General features: G+C 42.2%; 1 protein-coding gene across 2 annotated transcripts in view; it reads left to right on the top strand.

Moving 5' to 3' along the window:
* IGHMBP2 (immunoglobulin mu DNA binding protein 2) overlaps positions 1–19,723 on the top strand; it is a 108,759-nt gene that overhangs the window by 44,298 nt on the left and 44,738 nt on the right. For both annotated transcript variants that reach the window (XM_078383592.1, XM_020784088.3), the window contains exon 9: positions 4,006–4,188. In XM_078383592.1, the coding sequence (XP_078239718.1) occupies positions 4,006–4,188 (183 nt within the window). The remainder of the gene's footprint in view (positions 1–4,005; positions 4,189–19,723) is intronic.

The raw sequence follows: 19,723 nt of genomic DNA, 5'->3' as shown, positions 1-19,723 counted from the left end.
AAACCAGTCAGTTAAGACAAACATATAAACTAGTCATGGGTAATAAGGCTCTATGACTCTCAGCAGAATTTGTTTCATTTCATAGTGGCAACAAAGAAAGTACAGATGGGAAGTATTTGATGATGGAACTATTCCAGTTTTAGATTGCGATGAGATTTGTGGTTGCTTGATTTTTTAGCTTATAGCATGCCAGTATATCTCCTGGCGATGCTTCACACAGCGCACTTTAAATAAAACATGTATCTACTACTGTATAATGCCTGAAATGTATTACAAGGTTGTTCCTTTCTATACTTCAGTCATAGTGGTAAACATAGCCTGAATCAAACTGCTGAACCCAACTAGAGTAGACCTATCAAATCATTCTAATTTACCTAAGTCACAATTTATCATTCAGTGGTTGATAGCATGGGGCTTTTTAAGCTGAAAGTAGCTATTGGGTTAAGGCCTATTAAAAAAATTAATATGCAGATTTTTTTTAAAGTAGAAGCTGGAAGTTAACTAAAGGGGGAAAATGAAAAAATAAAGAGAGCATCAAATACAACGAGTAATACAAAAACACCGGAAACCAAATTAGAGAAGCAAAGGAAAGAAGTCCCAAGGCCCTTAAAGGCTCCTCGAGGGCAAAAGGGAGCTCTAAGGGAATCTCAGAATCTGAAGTGGGGGAGCATTCAATTCATTTATATTAATTATTCCAGGCACGCTGGCATAACTTCATGCGACAGGATTTTGTCCATTATTTCCTTGATAAATAGACATCAAAGCTGGTGTTAGGAATATAAGCAAATATCTCTTCCCACAGTGTTTTAATCACTGGGCATTCTAATCACATAGGTATGTGTGTTCCCAACCCACTATATTTTCTTCTGCAGTTTGTTACTAGATTTCTGTATATATTGCTAAGTTTGACTAGAATCATATGCCTTCTCTTTGTGTTCAGTATTATACCCACTCACTTTTAATGTCACTGTGTCTCTACTGGGGCTTGGGATTCTCCATTACTCTTAATCCTCTCCCTTCTCCACTCACCCACAGACTAATGCTTTTTTAAAAAATTGCTCAGCTGGCACAATATTTATCGTCAGTCATTTAAACTCTGATTCGAAAAACAAATCACCTTAGTATCCTGTTTGTTTGCATGAACAGTGAAATGTGAGGAGTGGGAGCTTGTACATTAGGAACCAACCAACCCCCCGTATCCATGGGACCAGTATCCACAGTTTCACTTTCCCACAATTTACTTCAGCCCTGTTTACAGCATGCAAGGGTGCACCCTTGTGGCCTTCGTCCCGCCTCTTTTTTTAATATATATATATATATACAGGGCTCCTTTATCTGTGATTCCAGGTATCCATGGTATACGGACTACTGTACTAAGGCCATCTGCAGCAGTGTGAGTATTCAGAGGAGCAAGTTGGAGGAACCTGCTTTCTGGAGTTTCACTGGGGAACTAATGTGGATCTGGAAGTCTATCACTAGAATCAACACACCAGCTAAGAATTATTGCCATGTGCAGGCAATTCCATTGAAAGAACGCTGTTTCTGGGCTTTCATCCATGGATGCAGTCCTGTTTGCAAGCCAAGAGACAAATTTGTTTCCAAAACACTCATAGATGCATTGCTTCAATGATGCTGAAAATTGAAAATTGATCTTTTCAATCGGATAGGCTATCTTTGGCCTTGCTACACTGATCTGTAATAGTAACTTGTATTGAAGGACAAGTGCCACACACACCCATGTCCACACACACTCCTTATATACGGGTTCAGGCTCATTTGAACACTGCTTCGAAATGCTGTTGAGAACCAATCCTAAAGAAAATAAAAGTGATTTCTTTATGTCTGCAGGTTTAAACTCCTTATTTTCTGTACTTCTGTCTTTTTTCCTGTTGTTTCGTGGATGCCAGGCCATTGTCATTTCATTCCTTGAGAGTTTGGGACCTAAATTCAGGCCTTTCAGCAATAATGACAAAATGATATGTGACAGCTTAGGCCTCCAGGAGACAGAATGAAGCCAGTAAAGTCATACTATAAATAGTCTGTCACTCGAAGTCTTTTGGAAGAGCTTGTAGGTGAAGGCTACAAAACATAACTGGGAAGCCACAGCATTGGTGAAAGGAAAAGGAACACGTGTTTGCTCAACCAGAGTTGGAAGAAGAGTAATTCTTTAATTACTATTTGTGATAGATTTGCTTGGTGTATATGTGTTTTTTTAAGTAGATAAGTGCCAATATTGAAAGATTCCAGTCTATATCCTCTTCAAGACTGCTATTCTGCTCCTAATTGCCTTTCCGAATCAGCTGCATTTCATACCAACTTTTTGGAAAACAATGAGGAAATCCTTAGAATCCTCTGAACATGATGTTCTGTGCTGGAGTGTGTTTACTAATTGAATAGCTGGTATTGAAAGCTTTGGACCCTAGAAGCTCTTGCCATCTGGACATCTCAATACAAAATGAAACAAGCCAACCAACCTTTTCTACCTCTTGGAAATATTTTTTACACTTGAAAGCCCTGCTTTTTGTCACTATTGGTATTGGTGTGAGGCTTACATTGTCTGGTTTATTGGGAAAAATACTGATCTCATCAATATACAATTGGCTACATATAGGGGAATACTGTACATGCTCCACTTGGATGTGCCCTATGATGCTCACAACCAAAGCAAGTAAAAAAGTAGAGATATATCCTAACATATGAATCTGAGCAGCAGCAACAGCTCTAAAGCATAGCAGATGCAGGTGGGGAGTCTTTTGAGCATATTGAATTGGCATACCTGGGACCTTGAGACTGAATATTAAAACTGAGACTTGCCAGGTCAGCTGTACCCCATTCCCTGCAATTCAAAGGGCCAAAGCCTGAAATCTGGCAGATCTGTGCTACAGTTGCCTTAACCTGTGGTGAGAGATTAAGTGGTGATGTTACAGCTTGCCATAAAAGGATTTCATGTGTCTAGTATCCCGGTGAGATACACAAACAGAATCTTGCTCTTTTGTTTCCCTTGCATGCCTTCCTTAATTTTAAGATCATTCTCAGAAACCCTACTTGGAGTCTTCCTGCCAAATGAATGTCTTTTTTTAAAAAAGGTAGATGTCCCGAGAAATAAGAATGAACCTATAGAAAATACCTTCTTTCTCCTGCTTCAGAATTAGTAGTTATTGGCAATAACTAGGAGAGAAGAAAACATACTAGATGTCTTTTAAAAATGAAAACTGTCTCGATTAATTCAAGAGTAATCTGGCATAGCCTTCACTGAGTTGCACAATGCCCTGGAAACAGTAGTGTTAACATATACGAAAATTTTATTTGGAGCCCATAATGATCTTTATTATCTCTTTTACATTTTATAAGATTCCATTAAAAAAAGATAGTTTAGAAAATTTCATGCCTAGCCTTGAGACAAAAGTTTTTTTTTTTAATGTATGAGATATAGCTGTAGGCTTTCCTCTTATTTCATTAGATCTGTACAGGATTTGTCAGGTAGGTGAGAGAGAAAGGTCATTGACTGCAGTCCCAGAGGAAAGTTCATAGCAGGAGAGTTTGAGCCATCCATCTTAACGCATCATGTTCGCTGTTGTTATCACATCATGTTGATTACCCATGTAAAATGGCATCAAGCACTTTCACGTCACTGCTTGGGTTTTTATTTAGTTAACATGCAAATCATATCTGTAACACGCTTGAACTTGTCTAAAATAGAGGTGGCATAGTCCCTGCTGAGAATGGAGAACACCAGCTCGGGTCTTGAGTATTCATGTACTAGATCAAAATTACTCAATGTGTTATGCCGCTTTCTCTAAATCCCTGAGTTGTTTTTTGGAATTGAAATTCCCACTCAGCCATGGAATCTCACAGAAAGGGGATAGTGGTAAACCTTTAACATACTGTGTCACATATCTTAAAAACCTTCTTAGGTTACCTTGAGTCAGAAGTGACTTGACAGCATGTAATAATTTGTCATTCCCCCTTGGTTAAATTGCCTTGTTAATTCCTCTTTTGGTTCAGGGCTGCTACGAAGGGTTTTTCCCTCAGCTTAATGGAGCGGCTGATTCAGATGTATGGCAACCGCATTGTGAAGATGCTCACTGTGCAGTATCGAATGCACCAGGCCATTATGCAGTGGGCTTCTGATGAGATGTATGATGGCCGCCTCTCAGCTCACCATTCAGTTGCGCAACATTTACTGAAGTAAGTGACCTGTGCTTGTTTGCTTTTTTTGTTCCCTTTCTTAAAAGTTTTCAGTGGGAGATTGACATTGTTAATATATGTGGATAATGTGTTTGCAGTGTTGTCTTGTCTGCAATAACCTTTTTTCTCTAGCCCTGTTTTAACAAGCAGGCTTTTTGCCCCTTTTTTCATTTAGTAAATACTGTTGGGTTTTGTTTTGTCTTGTAGCCTTGCACTGCTCTTATATTCTGTTCTAAGAAAAATAAAAACCAAGTTATGCATAAACAAGAAGTCCTATTTCTGCAGTCACCGAGGAACCAACAGCTTCCCATATGCTGTGGAGTTCTTTATTTCCACACACCATCCCATTTGAGTAGCTTACCATTCCCAAAAGCAGCCTGACATATGGTGGTGGTAGTTTTCTTTTTGGAGCAGGTGGTTAAGAATAGCAAGCTTAGCGTCCTCTTGGGTTTACAGAACTAGGCTCCATGGTTCTTTGAATCACATCCTTTGACAGTAAGGCTCAGTAGAGCAGCTGTGTAATATTCATGATCTCTTTAAAGATCTGCCACATCCCATATTTCCTCTCCTATGAATTGCTGCTTCAGTCCTTCTCATGTGTTATTTTGTTAATTCATAAGTGAGATATTTGGAAAATCTGCTTAAACATAGGATTATTTTATTGGATATAATGATAAAGGAGGCAAAAAGGTGTTCCTCTATGACTGCTGAGTCCATTCTGAGCAGATATTCAGAGCAGCATTTCTCTAAAAATATAATGCCTGCATGATCCATAAAGCAATGTCAGATTGAGACAAGGTAGAGCACATTTGCTGGCTCTAGCCACAGCATCATTCTTATCTGGAGTTGAGCCTAAATGACCAAGGTAAAGTATGGGTGCCTGGAGTGTATGTTGCAAGTGCACACCATCATTCCTAGCACTGGGCATGTCGGCTAAACCAGCAGCTTTGCTTCTGATTTCCTGTTTTTGTGGGCGTGTTATAGGGCATAGGAATTAGAGGGTATGGCTGAAGGCTTCAAGGGGCAGGTATTGTTGCTGCTATTGTTTTTATTGTCCACTACTTATTGGATTTACATGGTGTAGATCCAAAAAATTTTAACTGGAGTCCACAGTTGTTCTAGATGTTGGTGGCATGCTCAGACATACCCAGCTTATACATTCAGTGGCATACTTAGTTGTGTGTGTGGACTCAACAGAGAGCCAGAAAGTTTTAAAAAATCATTTGCCCGATTTCCCTTACATGCCCGTATTTCACAACTATGATTCTTGCCACTGAGAATAACAAAGCAAGCTACAGTAGATTTTAAAAGATTATAAACAAATCCAGTATAGAAAAAGATCCAAATGAAAGAAATCTGTTGATTGGTTGTTGTGGGTTTTTTGGGCTCTTTGGCCATGTTCTGAAGGTTGTTCTTCCTAACGTTTCGCCAGTCTCTGTGACCGGCATCTTCATAGGGCAGCACTCTGTGTTCTGGTGTAGTTTGCTTGGGAGTGGAGTATTTATGGCTGTGAGATAGGCTTTTGTCCTATTCAGGAGATCGGTGATTAGTGTGTCTTGTTGTAGGTGTATTGTTGTGATAAAAAAAAAGCAAAGCGTGCTCCTTATATACCACACCATAGCACTTCAAGCACTCTCTTGGCGGTTTACAAGTTAATTATGCTGGCTACACACTGACCTCCTCCCCAGCAAGCTGGGTGCTCATTTTACAGACCTCAGAAGGATAGAAGGCTGAGTCAACCTTGAGCCGGCTACCTGGGATTGAACCCCAGGTCGTGGGCACAGTTTTGGCTCCAGTACTGTGGTTTAACCACTGCGCCACGAGGTGCAGAGAAGAGATTATCTGTCACTGTGATAGATGGGTGTCATTAGCTGGTCTACAACAAGACACACTAATCACCCATTTCCTGAATAGGACAAAAGACTATCTCACAGCCACAAATACTCCACACCCAAGCAAACTACACCAGAGCACAGAGTACTGTCTTCTGAAGATGCTGGCCACAGAGACTGGCAAAACGTTAGGGAGAACAACCTTCAAAACACGGCCAAAGAGCCCAAAAAACCCACAACAACCATTAGATCCTGGCTGTGAAAGCCTTCATGAAATCTGTTGATTTAAAGTTTTTGTGTGTATTGTGCTGATACTTGTCATACCATGTTATTTCTCCTGGTAGTGACTGGTGTACAATTGTGTTAATAGTTGTTGCAATGAAATATGTAGGCATTTCTCTTTCTTGTATATTTGAAGCATCCATGTCCATCTTTTCCTCTGAAGAACTCATGGTCCCTCTAGTGCATCACTAGTGTGGGCAGTTCTTTCTACTCACTTTCTACTTATAGCAATCCCAAGGGTGAGAAGCTGAGACTGGTCCAAGGTGACCCAGTAAGATTTAGGGATCATTGGGAATAGAAGTCTGGTCCTGGCCCTCTTTATCCCTTTGCCTTTACAGTGACTTAAATGGAAAATATTACAAACCCAAAGAGCTTTAGCAAAAATGAGTGCTTAGTATTCAGGCAGTACTTCCATATAATTTTTTAAGGTCAAATCCCAAGTTTAAATCATAGATTTCTATCACTGAGAAGATAATCTCAGTATGCAATATTGATAGCAGATGTGATGAAATACTTTCTAAAGGCCGTGAAAGAAATTGTCCATAATAAAAATGAAATATTACTTCAAGTGAAGGAAGATGTTAAGCAGTGCTATTAAGGGCTGATGTAGTTGCCGGCTGAAGGCTGTATAAATTCTCACTGGCATCAAATAACTTCAGAACATCCTCTTAACTAGAAATTTTCATTCTTGTGGTAACTGCCAGATTATTGGATAACAAAAGGAGATCAGCCTTCTTGACACCTTGGATCCCCAACACAAATCAAGTTATAAAGATGGGGTTCCAAATTACTTTTCCCAAAAGCATGCTGTTTCCTGTGGCCAGACTTGTTTTGGCTAGATTATTCCCAGAAGCATGCAGGTGCTTTAAGGCTATACTGATTTCACAGAGAAAGCTGAAAATGGGCTTAAATATGTCTTGTTGAATTGTGTGGTATCGCCCAGCCTGATCCTTGTGTAGCAGGCCTACATCCTACCTCTGAACAGTGAGAAGTTTCAGTGATGCCGGTGCTTACTAGTGGCTCAGGTCTTCTTAGGCTGAGGTCACGGGAGACTCATGGCCTTTCTGGGACATCGGGTTTCTTTAAGCGTTTCTACAAGTTCAGTGCAGCAGTTCTCAGTACTTACCTAATTGGTTCCCTCGTGATGGCTGTAATGTGAGCCATTGTAAGTCGAAACCCAATTTCAGCGTTAAAATGGGGTTTGGGTTCCTGAAGAATTTTCATGCCTGCTAAATAGAATCTCGGCTCTCTTCTCACTTCCCGTCATACCTTTCTTACTTGTTGGTTGGATGATTCTTTCCCATCTCTTCTGCCTTTGCACATCTCCCTCACATCTCCTCTCTGAAGCCTGATTGCTAAGCACTGTCTTTTGATCTGCTGCTTTCTTTCTTCCATCATCTTCCACATTTCTAAGTGGAATTCCTAAGTGGAATTCGTTAAGAGCCACAGAATTTTGTGCAGAGAGCAGGCAGTTCTCCAACTTCTTTTCAGATCCCATTCCAACACTGCCGCTACATCTGTCAGGGCAGATGCAAAGCATGAGGTAGAAAAAGCCCTAACAGCAGCATTTCAATATAGAACTTTGGTGTTAAGCAGTTCTAGGAGTCTGAAAAATAGAAAACAGGTTAGTATTAAAACAGTAATATACTCTGGTTATGCTCAGGAACCAGTAAATCAGGAATCACTTGTTCAACCGTCTTCTGTGCCACAATGCATCCTAGACAAACTGTCAACATGATGGATGGTAGTTTTTTTTCTCATACATCACCTCACTAGGACTGCTTCCGCTGCTTCCTCCACGCAGTGCACTTCTCACAAAGCCAGCAGTGGCGTCCTCTTCATCTTGCAATATCTGGACTGCTTGCAACCTGGAACCTGGATGTGTTACTCCTGGGAACTGCTATCCCTTTGAAGCATCATTTCTCTGAGCCTCCTGGCCATTCAGCGGGCCTTCCCACTGGGTCTCCAGTAAACTTCCGCTTACTCAGCTATCACTGATGTGATAAAATCACTTCCTCAGCGGCCTGCTTGGAAAGCTGGTTATGGTAGGACGCCCTAGGACCATCTTTGGGGGAATGATCTTCCTTACACAAAGAACACTTTAAAGGGAGTTTAGATGGCCAACCCACCTGTTGGGGGATGTCTTCCAGGATAAAATCAGTCGTTAAGATGTTTACTGCCTCTTTGAAAATCACTCCTGCATTTTTTCCCAAGTCATGAAACAAGTGGGTCTCCCTTGAAGGAACGTTTGTCAAAATGGCTTGAGAACACGGATCTATGAGGGAAGGATCTGTGTCCCCCAGCCCTTTTGTTAGAGTCTCTGGGTTCAATTGTCTTGAAGACACAGACAGAGATTCTTCTGACAGTAGTTTTACAGGTAGGGACTGCAAATCTACAGATTCATGGTTTGAAGGCATGCTAGGGAAAGTGGGAGTGCCCGTTGACCCCGTTAAGTCAATCAATGACTGCCGGAGCTTATCTGCTTGCAGGTTAAGTCCAGTCAGTAATCTACACTCTCTAGTTAAATCAAAATGACGTAAAAGAGTCTCACCCATCCTTCGATGAATCTATGCAGACTGCTTGGAAATCAGACATTGTAAATCCATGGTGTCAAATTGTAATGTCCACGGGAAGCCTTCGTGATCTCTTTAGCGACTCCAAAACCTCCATCTTGCAAAAGGTCATCTGAGATGGGCTGCATAGCTGGCATTCCTCCATCTTCTCTTGCTTCCTTCTCAGCTTGTGGAGAATTAGCCCCTCGCGACCATGGAGCCAGCAATGCCATTTCGTGAACTTGAAAACCTATAGAATCATTTGTCCGCAAACTCCCAAAGTCAAACAGGTTTTCAAGAGCGACTGCATCATCTCCTTGGTCGGGAGCCTGAAGCAGTGTTGCCTGAAGCAGGAATCCCTCTGAGACACCATCTTTCTGGGTTCCCTCCATGCTCTCTGTACCTCTTACGAAGTCATCTGGCGATGGAAAGTCTTTTTCCTTGGCTTGCTGAGGGTTAACTCCTCACGGTCTGGAATCTGGCAGCACTGCTCCCTGGCACATTTACCGCTGGACTTTCCCATTGCAGTGGTTCACAGCTGCTGGCTTCTTCAGTAGCCACAGCTCCAGCTTCTGCAACGCCAACCTCCATCACCTCTTGTGGTCGAAGATCCTGTGAAGGCTTCCCATACCCTCGGCCTGTCATTTTGCCTGAGTAAAAATAACAACTTAGGGAAAAGCTGCTTTATTCTATGGCCCCTTGAACATGTAAAACTGTCCCCAATAGGATAGTCTCTCATCAGCTCAGGTTGTCCATCCCACAGCTGCAAACCATGTCAGGACAGAATCTTCCTAGGCAGCATGGGTTCTTTGGCCAGGGAATTCCGCAGCCACAAATCTACCACCTTTATGCTGGGGCAAGTCCTCAACCTCCAGCAGTGCATAGCCTTTGTGCCTAGAACAAGCCTAACCTTAAAAGAACACTTTACTTTTACTCAGTAACTTGCAAGTACAGACACATGGGCTTTGTGATTCCTAAGAATTCACAACAGCTCAGTTAATTAAGACTTCTCTGGTAGCTAGTCAATGGCCGTTACCATTCCTCTGGATTTAGCCTAACCCTGCTGATTCAAGAGACAATCCTTGGTGAAGATTTTTATAATTATTTTTTATTAAGAAAATATAGTTGCATAGGAACAGTTTGTTTTTGCGCAAGCATAGCATAAAGAACATGTTCAAAAGATTACCATAGTTAAGTACAAGTAATTCCCATTAAAATAATAAACACTAAACTGGGCTAAGGTGGACTTAGCCCCACCTCCTTTCTCTTACCTACATTCTCTGTCTTTCAAGATACATACACAAACCATCACATTTTCTTCTATTCCATGTTGATGGTGAAGAAGCTCTCTCACAGAACCCATCGTCCATTTTTGTTCCTCCGACTCCTGACCATAAACCAATCAACTCAAAGAGGCGTAACTGTCCATTCCACCCACAAGTCTCATGGACATGCAGGTGGTTTATCTCCATTCCAATTAGAAAAGAATTTGTTGGGTCTGTACTCTCTGGACCTCTCCCTCCTTGCATCCTTATCAGGTTTCAGGGTGTACCAGGCTGGCTATAAATTAAGAAAAACAATCTCTGCCTTTCTCACATTTCCATGTGTTCCTTTCATTTTTAAAGTCTAACAGACTCTATTTTCCTTCCTCTTCATAGACTACGATTCCCACTCTCCTTTAATCTCTGACTACAAGTTCCACTCTCCTTCAGTCTCATGACAGCGTCAACTGCTTTCTTTGTCTTATTCCACAGAAGACTTGTGATCTTCTTTAACTGTGACAGTCAGCTTTCAGGTGGGGTATGGGGCTCTTAGCAGAAGTTCTCTCTCGTATCCCTGCCCTCCATGTTCTGAATCAGTGAGCCTCTGGGCAGCTTACTTTGCAGCATTAGATGGCAGGTGCCTGCTGCTCAGAGCTCTCATTTTAGTTTCTCCCAGTAATCCAGAGCAATGGTGTGCTGGGGGCACTGAAGAAAACAAGCCACTGATTGAAGAACCATGGGCAAGACCTCTCCAAGCACGGGGGGGGGGGGGGACACAGCTGTCACCCAAGAGACATTAGCCAGAAAGGAGGAACCTCAGATGCCTCATCATGAAGTGGCTGAGAGCAAGATCTGGGAGAAGGGAAAAGGAGCAATTTGTCCATTGTTAGAAAATATTATTCAGGAAACTAAGCCAGGGAAGAATATTTGGCTTTATACCTTGTAAGGAGCCGCTAACTCTTACATAATTGGGACTGAAGAAGCTTCATTACCAAACATTGATTGCAGCCCTTCCCTTGACTTATGATGCAAATTCTTCCCCAGGAACAACATACCAGTTTTCTCACAGCTTAACTAAATTTGGTTAATTAACCCAAATCCCCTGCCCATTGTGGACCTGAGCCAACTTTAATATTTTCAGATCCCTAAATTAACAATTATTGTTTGTATTGTTTCTCCCATTCACCCCAAATAAGCACTGCTGTAAGAGCAAAAGCCAGTTTGTCATCATAACACCTTCTTTAATATCTTGATAATTAAATTGTAACAGGAGAGAACTTGTGTATCTGGGTGGTTCTCAGCAGATGAAACAGTTTTTATTAAGCAAAATGGACTGAGAGCATTTTGTGACTCATAGGGAGGGAAAGCCTCAGTAATGTGCTGCCAATTGTCTGTCTTTAGATCCTTGTGTGTGAGTTGTCTTGAATACTGAATGCTGAAATAATAGACAATTATTTGCTTCCTAGAACATCAAAGGACAGGTGATTTGGGGGTGTTAGGAAAGGTGCAAGAGAGAGACTGCAAAGGCCAAAGGAGGAACTACACTTAGAGGATTTTAAATTCATATTGAAGAGATGTGTCAGCAAGAATGCTTTAGAACAAATCTGGTGTGTTTGCACATCAAAATAGCCAATAGACTAAGAGTAGTTAAGAAGGAACCAGTTTCAAACTTTTTGAAGATGGTTTCTTTAAACACTCTTTTTCTTACTATTCCTCTCGTTCCAGAGGCTGTATGTAATCATTACTGTTCTGAGTCTGGATGCAGGAAGACTCCCAAGCTCTTCAGCTAATACCCTGTTTCCTCGAAAATAAGACCTAACCTGTAAAGATGCCCTAGTATGATTTTTCAGGATGCTTGTAATATAAGCCCTACCCAAAAAATAAGCCCCAGTGAAGTGAAACCGCACCCTCTACCATTGTGCAGCAACCAGAAAAAGATGACACGACTGTATCTGAATAAATGTAAATTGTTGTACATGGGAAAAAAATCCTCTGAAAATAAGACCTAATGTGTTTTTGGAGCAAAAATTAATATAAAACCCTGTCTTATTTTCAGGGAAACAGGGTAGTTTATTTCCTCCTTTTTTTTTTTTACATCAGATGATGAGTTGTAACAATCTTATGTTTTCTGTTTCTCATTATGTAATTGAAGTAGTCTAGCTACTTGCATTTCATATGCTCTATTATTTCCTAGTCTTTATTCATTCTCTATGATACTTCTTCATTAGTTGCCCTCTCTGTCCAATAAATTCTGAACATCCTGCAATGACTCCACATTTAAAATACTTCCTTCTTTTTTATAGCAGCCTGTGTAACTATCCACAATTTCATCCATTAGAGAAGAATGAAGAATATGTAGTGAAGTTAAATGTGCATTCTCAAAGCCAATTTTAATTTTTAGCTGCATATTAAGATTGTCAATGAAGCTACTCCAGGCCATTTCTGCTCTGACTTTTATTACTTGACTGTTATCCCACTGTTCAAAAACAAATTTGAACGCAAATTTCAATCTGTTTATCAACAGATTGTGCATTCATTAGATTGTTTTCTCTTTACTGATTCCATGGACTTAATTTTCTTATTCATTTTTCCTTTATTACTTATTATATGGTCTTTCTTGAGTAATCTTTGCAACCTAATTTGTCAAGTGCCATTACTGGATCATCTGCATATCTGATGTTAATAACCTTTCTATTCACAAGGAAGGATAATATATTTGCTTCTCTAAATATGTTTTTAGAGTACTATTTGACAACTGGTAATAAGAGTATGCAACTCTGTTGTACTCTTTACATCTCTGCACCCTGCATCATCAGATCTTCAGCTTTCTCTTCTGCTTTTTGGTCTTAGTACATGGTACTTTCGAATCAAGGTCTTTGTCTACCAAAAACTCCATCAGCTTCTTTTTTGCACTTTGGCAAAGGCTTGCTTGTAGTCAATAAAAGCCAGTATATTATCTATATCCGTAGCACAGTATTTCTCGCCCAGTACATGTGGTAAAATTGTGACTCACTGGTTGCAAAATCTCTTCTTGATAAATTGTATATCCGTTCCCTTTCTTAACAGCTCTTGTAAATTCTTCTGTCTGTTATCTTTAAGGAAACCTTCAGCAAATGTCTCATCAAACATCTTATTCTGTAGTCACTGCAAGCTTTGGCATTTTCTCCTTTGTATTATATAACAGTGATTGAGCTTGGCCAGGTTTCACAAATGATTCCTATTCTGTAGATACAATTGCAAAGATTCACTAAATAATTTCAGTTGTCATCATCCATGAGCTTTAACACAACTGCATAAACATCATCAAATCTAGGAGCTTTGCTACATTTTTGTTAATCATATTCCATTTTAAATTTCTGTATTTCTCATCCAGTATCAATAACTGGTACAGTAAATTCTGTTGTTTTATTGCCTTAAGAGAGCCCTGTGATATACTCAGACTGAACTATAATTTTACCCTTTAAAGAGTACTTTTTTTTCTTTCCTTCTCTGAAAGACTGATGTGACTGATCACCTTGAAGTAATGGAAATGACTCAGAATAAGCCATCATGAGAGTTACAACAAGCTTAAGTATGCTCATAGCCGCCCAGGAAAACACAAAAGTGGGTCTTATGTCTTGGTGTGTACAAAGAAAATGCAGTGGTGCCTCGCTTAACGGGCGCTCCATTTAGCGATGAAACGGCATAGTGACAAACTTTTTGTAATCGCATTGCGATGTTTCCTATGCGTTTTTTTTTCCGCTTTGCGATGATTGGTTCCCTGTTTCGCTTACCAATCATCACAAAGCGATGATTTTAAACAGCTGATCAGCGGTTCCAAAATGGCCTCCGGGTAAAAAAATGGCCGCCCACTGTGTTTTCGTGCCGATTCCTCGCTTTAGAGGCAGCGAAAATGGCCGCCATATGGAGGATCTTCGCTTTCAGGTCAGTTTTTTGCCCATAGGAATGCATTAAACAGGTTTTAATGCGTTTCTATGGGCTTTTTAAAATCGCATAGCGACGAAATCGCTTAGCAGTGATTTTTGCTGCGTGGATTAACGTCGCTATGCGAGGCACCACTGTAGTTTGTTTAGCACATATGCACTACTGGGAGCCCCAGGAATTCAATGGCAGAAAACCTGAAAAACTTGACACTGGCTGTGAAGGTGCATGATTTTTACTCTCTGAGGAGATGGTTCTTCGTAGTGGCCTCTGTGAATGCACACAAATGGGTTTCTTCTGTACCTGCGCAGAACATTTGGAAGATTCTGGAGCTTAAAAAAGAGAGAATAATGAGATACCCCTCGGAGGGCACAACTTCCGCCTCCTCAACCTTCCTCTCAGTTCCTTTCTTTCCACCACTGCGACAGGACATTAGGAACACTAAAGCTAAGAGATAAGGATTGTTATCCACTTTTCGCTAAAATTACCATTCCTTTTGTTTCATTTTCTTTATTTTTCTTTATTTTTCACTTGCCCTATTCTATTTTCCACTTATCAGCCCGTTTCGAGGACTTTTTTTACTTTCCCAACTTCCCCGACCCCCCACTTTCATCTTTCCCCTGTTTTATGGCCCCTCAAGGCTTCAAGAGGTGCTCTGTGTATCTTAAAAAGATACCTCTTACTGACGGGCATGATAAATGCCTCTTTTGCCTTGGCAAATTCCATCAGACCCAGTCATGTCTCACCTGCAAACAACTCACCAAACCTGCAACCAAACTGAGGCTCCAACGCCTCAGATCCCATTTGTATGAACAACCCCTAAAGCCAACTATGGAAGCCAGCGCTTCCCCTCCAGCAGTCCAACCGACCAGATCCGAAACACCTACCGCCCTTGGCCCCGCTACCCACTCTACCGCAGGCATGACGCTGATACTTACCAAATCTAAAGAACCATGAAAAACATCTAAGTCCCGGTCTGCCTTGGCCAAATCTAAGCCACGGTCCTCCAACCCTGCGAGAAATAAAAAGGAGCCAAAGAAACATTAGATGGCAAATAAGACAGCCTCCATTACTCAACCACCACCTTGTCTGCCGTCGCCGATATTGGAGGAGCCCTCTCAGCACACTCCAATCTTCCAGGACACAGATGATCATACTTCATCATCCGCGCAAGCTCACTGGACAATTCTAAGCTTATCACCCAGCTATGGCCATTCACAGGCTGACAAACCTTTCAGCCCGGCCATGGCCCCTGATAGCCCTCGGTCTCCAGGGCGGCCAAATCCTGGCATGGACTCAGGACGTGAAACTCCTGCACACTCACCAAGAAAGCATCCAGAGAGACGAAAACATGTTTCTCCATCTCAGCCACACGGATACATTTCTCCAATCCATCCTTATCAATATGGAGACCCCTATTACCATACCGACTACTATCCATACCATCACTATGATCCATATTACCCGCATCGATATCACGACTACGGCTACCCTGACGAATACAGGAGGCCTCCGTACCAACCTCCATCCTGGTATCCTACTCAAAGATCACTCTCTTTCAATCATCCTAGACACCAATCTGATTCTCATCTCAACAGGGAGAAGCTATCACGTAAGAGACCAATAGGCCCAGAACCCTCTATACCAACCAAGAAACGTAAGCAAAGGGAAACGCAAGCCACTGTTGATGCCACCACAGTTTATTCCAGTTCTTCTGGACATGACATCGAACCAACCTCGGTATCTACTGTACCAGATGATGACCCTATACCAAGAGACTACGGAGACAGACCTCTCTCTCCCTCAATACTCTCCACCTCTTCACAGCAAGACAACTCTTCATCCTCAGACGATTCCATCATTCCTAATCCTCCATATCCTAGCATCTTGGAGAACCATCCCCCATCACCTTTGGAAGACTATACCTCATATGCTCAGCTCATCCTACGCATGGCCAAAACGCTCCATCTCGATATCGAGCAAACTCCTCAGCAAATCCAGGACCTAGTCTTTAATGACCCTGAGCAAGACAAGATCCATCCACCTAGTTTAAGCCTGGTACCAGCCTTAATGCAGCTCATTAAAGAATCTTGTGATAAACCGCCATCATCCTTGGAACCCCCTCGTAAGATCGCACACCACTATGAGACACATGGCCCAGATGCTACCTTCTTGCTCAAACACCTGGCCCCTAATTCTATAGTGGTTGAATCAACACAGTATAGATCCCAAAGTCCTCTCTTACACCAGCTAACAGAGAGGGACACAAAATCAATGCCTTTCAAACCTATGGCTACATATAACAAAAAGCTACTGTCTATCAAAACCATCTTCCTTGTAGCAATCACCCCCACTAAAAGAGCTGGTGAGCTGGCAGCACTAAGATCGGACCCACTATACCTACAATTCGATCCTGACAAGGTCACTATGTATTTTGACATATTCTTCTTACCCAAGGTCATATCCGAGTTCCACATGAATCAACCGATAATACTCCCAACATTTTTCCCATCTCCAACCACACCCATTGAATGCAAGCTCCATATGGTCGATGTCCGTAGAGCTTTAGCCTTCTATGTCACCAGAACCAGAGGATTCCATAAATCGCCCAGATTATTCGTGTGTCATCATGGCCACAATAAAGGTGGACCGGCATCGGCACAGACCATCTCCTGATGGATAGTTCAAGCTATAAGCCTAGCATATTAACTTTGGGGCAAAACAGCACCGAGCACTCTCAAGGCTCATTCCACCAGAGTGATGTCCACATCAACAGCTCTGCACCATGGGATAGAAGTTCAAAGCATCTGTCAAGCAGCAACTTGGTCAAATCCAATGAAATTCATGAAACATTACCACCTCGATGTCAGGGCCAAAAAAGACACTGCCTTTGGAAGGGCCACCCTGACATCGCTGCTACCGTGACGTCCCACCATCCAGTAAGTGAGCTTGTCGGTCACCCATTTGTGTGCATTGACAGAGGCCACTACGAAGGAAGTAAGGTTACCTACCTGTAACCATGGTTCTTCTAGTGGACCTCTGTGAATTCACACTTCCCTCCCTTTCTCCCCTCTGTCCATCACATTGTCTTTTGTCTTAAGCATTCCACTTGGACAGCGACAGACTATGTAGGAACTGAGAGGAAGGTTGAGGAGGTGGAGCATGCGCCCTCCTGGGGGGTATCTCATTATTCTCTCTTTTTTAAGCTCTAGAGTCTTCCGAATGTCCTGCACAGGTGCAGAAGAAACCACTAGAAGAACCATGGTTAAAGGTAGATAGCCTTACTTTTACCTGTCTGCTGCTTTGAAGAGGTGATAATCACAAGAATGTTGCAGATATAATTACATCAAGAGAAATCATAGACACGGCTGCTCTCTGAGTCTCATTTTCTCTGAAGACAAATACCATGCCTGACCACCAGCTTGCTGTCTGTCTAAATAGAGCAAATATTTTTGGAACTCCCACCTCTAGGAGCAAGTGGAAAAAAGATTGCCTCATTGATCAATCTATAAAAATCCTATTTGAATTTATAACTCACCAATGAACTGGTTGGGGTGAGGAATGAACGGGTTGATGGAAAATGCCTGTCCTCTTGTCCATGTGAATGTGCAATACAGTCTTTTGCAACTAAAGAAAAGCTTGATTTTGAAGATTTTATTCTAAAAAGAATCTGGGGCCACATTTTTGTCTTTGACCAAGTTAAAAAAAAACCCAATTGTACACATCCTTGGCAAATCAGTGTCATATTAATGTACACTCATGCTGGGATGCATTTAAATTGTTTTATTTGTTGTTTGGCAAATTAATGCAGCTTGGTACTTGTCACATACAGCACTGATGGTACCTGTCTGTCATGGGTTTGGAGGGAAAGTTCCATCCTATGGGGAGTGGAAGGCGGGACATCAGGGGGGAGGAGCTGTACTGTATATATATTTGGGGGAAGTCCATCGTAGGAGAGCTGACGTGGAGAAGTGGAGTTGGAGTCTGTGGGTCAGACTGGGTACAACTGTTCGTCAGACAGTACATACCTGATAGGTTCAGGTTTCTATCTAGGTAGCCAGAACTGATAGGTTCAGGGTCTGTGCGTTACCTTAAAGTGTTCCGTGAGAACCAATCTGTTGTATGTGTATGATTGGGACTATACCAAGTTCCAGTATCCTATTTACCTGATCCTTTTATTTACCCTGTTTGTTTTTTCAATAAACCTTGTTCTTTTGTTTATTAAAATCCATTCTTAGTCTGGGTGACTTGGTAGAGCGAATGGTTGGTGGCAGCATAACTACAGGGTGGGATACTCCAGTAGGTCTGGGGTTGCTACATTTATTGGTGTCCAGCGGGTGGGATACGACTGGTCCAGTTGCCCCGTGGTCCAGCAAAGCCTTGGCTAGTGTGCCCAGAGCAAGGGGGGTCTAGTCAGGGAAAATCTGAGGGCGCGTAGGTAATCTTCTAGGCTTACCTCACGGGGAGGTAGGCTAGTGGAAGAACGTGCAAACTCAGATTGGGGGACTAGATTAGGGAGCTCTGAGGCAACCCGTTTTGGCGGGAAAGGGCTGAGGCAAAGCTGCGTGAAGTAACGGTGATCTAGCCTGTCTGCTGAGAGGCCTAGCAGAGGGGGTGGATTCTGCCTAGCAACAGTTGCAAGTTGGTGCTGGAGGGACAGCAGCAGTCTATAGAAGGCTGTTTCTGAGGCAAAAGGAAAAAAGTCGTCGTTTTATTTTGAGGCGTGACTTTTGAAGGCAGCCTGTTCTGGGGGGATTATGCCCTTGACTCGAAGCCAAATGGCAGAAATGGGGAAAGTGAGAGAACCACAGGGAGACCAAGGTTCTGAGGAGGAATTTGGCTCAGTGCAGGATGAGAGCACGGGAGAACTGACCTCAGAACTCAGAAAAATGCTCCTAGCCCAACAGCATGAACTGAGGGTGAGGGAAATGGATGAAAGGGAAAGGGAGAAACAAAGACAATTTGAAATGGAAAGGGAAGAGAAACAGAGACAGTTGGAGTTAGAAAGAATGGCGTTTGAGCTGAAGAAGCTGGAAATAATGAGTAGAAATAGGAATAACAATAATAATGAGGGGAACCCAGGGAATGGGGAAGGCAGCCTGTCTAAAACTGACTTGAAGAAATTCCCTGTGTACAGCAAGGGAGATTGCCCTGAGGTGTTCTTTTCCCTTGTGGAAAGAGCGTTTGTGGACTTCTCAGTAAGGGAAACTGAGAAGATGACCATTATGCGATTTTTAATCAGTGGCAGCCTGGCAGAAGTCTATGCAGAGATGCCAGTGGAACTGCTGAAAGACTTCGCTGAGTTTAAAAAACTGGTGTTTGCCCGGCATGGGATAAATGCTGAACAGCTGAGGCAAAAATTCAGATCACTCACAAAAAAACCAGAGCAGACTTTTACCCAAGTGGGGGCCCAACTGGTGAGGTTGCTAGAGAAATGGCTGTCTCAGGAGGGGACAGAGACCTTCCAGAAGCTCAAAGACCTGATAGCGCTGGAACAGTTTTATTCAGTCCTGCATGGGGAACTAAAGTTCCATGTGAGAGAGAGGAAACCTAAAATTGTGACAGAAGCAGCAGAGATCGCAGATTTTATTTCCCAAATAAGGAAGCCCTTAGGTGCTGAGGGGAAAACTGTGGGTAAGCCCAAAGAAACCTACAGCAGGTACTCTCAGGGACCAGGGAAAAACCA

Source organism: Pogona vitticeps, chromosome 1 (assembly GCF_051106095.1).
Source record: "Pogona vitticeps strain Pit_001003342236 chromosome 1, PviZW2.1, whole genome shotgun sequence".
NCBI classification, from domain to species: domain Eukaryota; kingdom Metazoa; phylum Chordata; class Lepidosauria; order Squamata; family Agamidae; genus Pogona; species Pogona vitticeps.
Note: the sequence above shows the minus strand (reverse complement) of the source record. Positions and strands in the feature narration are given on the sequence as shown.